General features: G+C 42.1%; 1 protein-coding gene across 1 annotated transcript in view; it reads right to left on the minus strand.

Annotated features, from left to right (window-relative positions):
• Positions 1-684: 684 nt before the first annotated feature.
• ccndbp1 (cyclin D-type binding-protein 1) overlaps positions 685-2,738 on the minus strand; it is a 10,880-nt gene continuing 8,826 nt past the window's right edge. The window contains exon 6 of the mRNA XM_037679937.1: positions 685-688. Coding sequence (XP_037535865.1) covers positions 685-688 — 4 coding nt within the window. The remainder of the gene's footprint in view (positions 689-2,738) is intronic.

A 2,738-nucleotide genomic window follows, 5' to 3' on the forward strand; every position in this document is an offset into this window, starting at 1 on the left:
TAGATGGATGGATGGATGGATGGATGGATGGATGGATGGATGGATGGATGGATGGATGGATGGATGGTTGGATAGTTTCAGAAGGGAGTGCTTTCCAGCATAGGGGTGCAATTCAGCCTACACCCTGATATTTTCTTACTAATAATACAGTTACTAATAATACAGTTACTAATAATACAGTTACTAATAATACAGTTGTGTTTCTTCAGCCTTAACCAACACTTTGCATTATTTTATTGAGTTATAACTCTGAAGTCTTATGGAAAGTCCCAGAATGACACCCTTTGGGTGAACCTCAGTTCTTGTCCGTCTAGCCTTACCCCTACATTTAGTGTGCTCACACCAGGGGCTGGATCCTCTGTCCCACTGGGCTGTGACTGCTGGAGACTACTTGATGAACAGCATTTGTGAAGTCTCTAAAATGTCTTGAAATGTTTGCAGGGGTTCTCAGTTTCTTTACATGACTCACGTGTGACAGACTTTCTTGCACAGGTTCATTGTGGGCATCTCAAACAAATCTTCATTTCATCATGTCTTAACCCATGTAAGAGGTGCAGGAGCAGAACTTTGACGCCTGCTCAGAGCTCTCCTCCAACAAAGTCAACGATTCATTCATTTTTACCCTCTCTGTCATACAGGGTCACGGGGGAGCTGCAGCTCCAGCAGTCATGCACGAGGCACGGTTCACCTTGGACAGGTCACAGAGTCACACCGAGAGGACACGACAGTCAACCATTGATGCTCTCACCCACCCATAGTGACACAGCTGAGGTGTTCTTTGTCAGTGGGAGGAGTACTTGGAGAAAAACCACAACCCCAATCCACACAAAAGGGCCCTTGGCAAGAGTCAAACCTGCAACCCTTTTGCTGTGAAGCAACAGCTCTAACCACTGGTTCGCCGTGCCCAAAAAAACTTTCCAGGTCTTTAAAAAATGCTAATAATAATTAAATATTCCTCTTATTTTATTTGTAAAGTAGTCTGGTGAATGAAATCATGAATGGCAGCTGAAGTGGGTTTGACTTGGACGAGACAAACGTCCTAAAATATAGTTCTGCAAACTGAGCGCACAAAATGAGTCGTGATTTTCAAAAACTGTAAGAAGAAAATACAAATGCATGAGTGCTGGTTGGTTGCAAGCACCCAGAATTTATATACAGTTTTTATTTATTTACTTATTTAAATCATAGATCTCTGTTGCAGGGGAGGCCTCGGCCTGTAGGAAACAACATGCATGTTTTTGGTCTGTGGAGGACCCGGAGAAAACGCACGCACAGGGAGAGAACATGCAAACTCCACCCAGAAAGACCCCCAGCTAAGATTCGATCCGGCAACCCTCTCGCTGAGCTGAAAGGCAACAGCTCTACCAACTGAACCACCGTGCTGCACTAATCTAAACATATTCACTGAATTACAGCAAATTTTGAGTGATCTATGAAAATCTATGAACACTATTTTTTTGTTTGTTTGTTTGTTTGTTTAAATCAGGTCTCTCTTGTAAACGAGTCGTCGTGACTCAATGAGACTAACCTGTAGAAGAAAAGGTTGAATGAACTAGTCTAAAGAGACAACGTGTAAATGTCAAAGTTAAGCTTTGGGAGTATTTCTTGTGCTCGAGGACCTACATGTTTTTCTGCAAACTGATATTTTGCTTCCCTCTCACTCAGCAGCATTAAGTGCTAAAGCGCTAAGTTCAAATGCATGTGGTAACTAAGTACAGTAAAAATATGCAACATGTCCCATCAACCTGAATTCATGTGTTGAAGTAGAAACAGCCTTCCATGTGTTAAATGTTGTAAGAAGAAACAGCTCTGCCTTCACATCATCAAACACAAGAACAACTAGAAGATCCTACACAACGCTGAGGCATGAAAAGCACGCGGGTTCTGTAAAGTTGTGATATCGCTCCTTTTGGCTGACCCCTAAAGCAGCAGCATCATCATCATCAGCAAGTGGACCGCATGAAGATTTGGCAACATGTTTACACAGGATGCTCTTCCCGACACAATCTGGGCTCGAACCTGCAGCCAAAGGATTAAACGATCGCAGCACCGAGCTCTGAGCTACAGCAGCCCCGACTGTTGCAAACTGCTCTCACTCAAATATTGAACAATTTTCCATATTGGATTTCAAACTCACCTACACTGTTTGCCCCCATGTCTTTTCTCAAACCACAAAACATGACAGCAGACATTGACTTTTCCTTTTCAGAATAACATCCAGAGCAGAGCAAAAAGAGGCCGACGCTGACAGATAGGAGGAGAGTGGAGAAGGGAAGAGGCAGAGGGAGGGATGTTGTCTGCTGAGCGCTCAGGGAATACTGTGGCGATGATAAGAGATGACTGGCTCTTACGTTACAACCACACAACCCCCCAACAGGGAGAGGGAGAGAGAGGCACTGATTTAAGCCTCAAAGAGAGAGAGAGTGCAGTAATATGTAAAAATAAAAGGAACATCAGAGACGATGAGCACATGTGGATAAAATGAGAGGGATTAAACAGTGAAGTTTTATTTATAACCACACTCAAAACAACTGACTCTGACCCCAAAATATGAACATAAAGTAGCAGAAAAATAACTAAAATAAAGAATGATACAACAACAATTGAAAGGCCTACTATCTTTCAAGGGATACTAGGCCTTTAAACATTGTTTGCATATGGTGTAGGTATGTGCATCACCTAACAGAGCGCATATATATATATATATATATATATATATATATATATATATATATATA

This window comes from Nematolebias whitei, chromosome 7 (assembly GCF_014905685.2).
Source record: "Nematolebias whitei isolate Nwh7 chromosome 7, NemWhi1, whole genome shotgun sequence".
Classification (NCBI taxonomy): domain Eukaryota; kingdom Metazoa; phylum Chordata; class Actinopteri; order Cyprinodontiformes; family Rivulidae; genus Nematolebias; species Nematolebias whitei.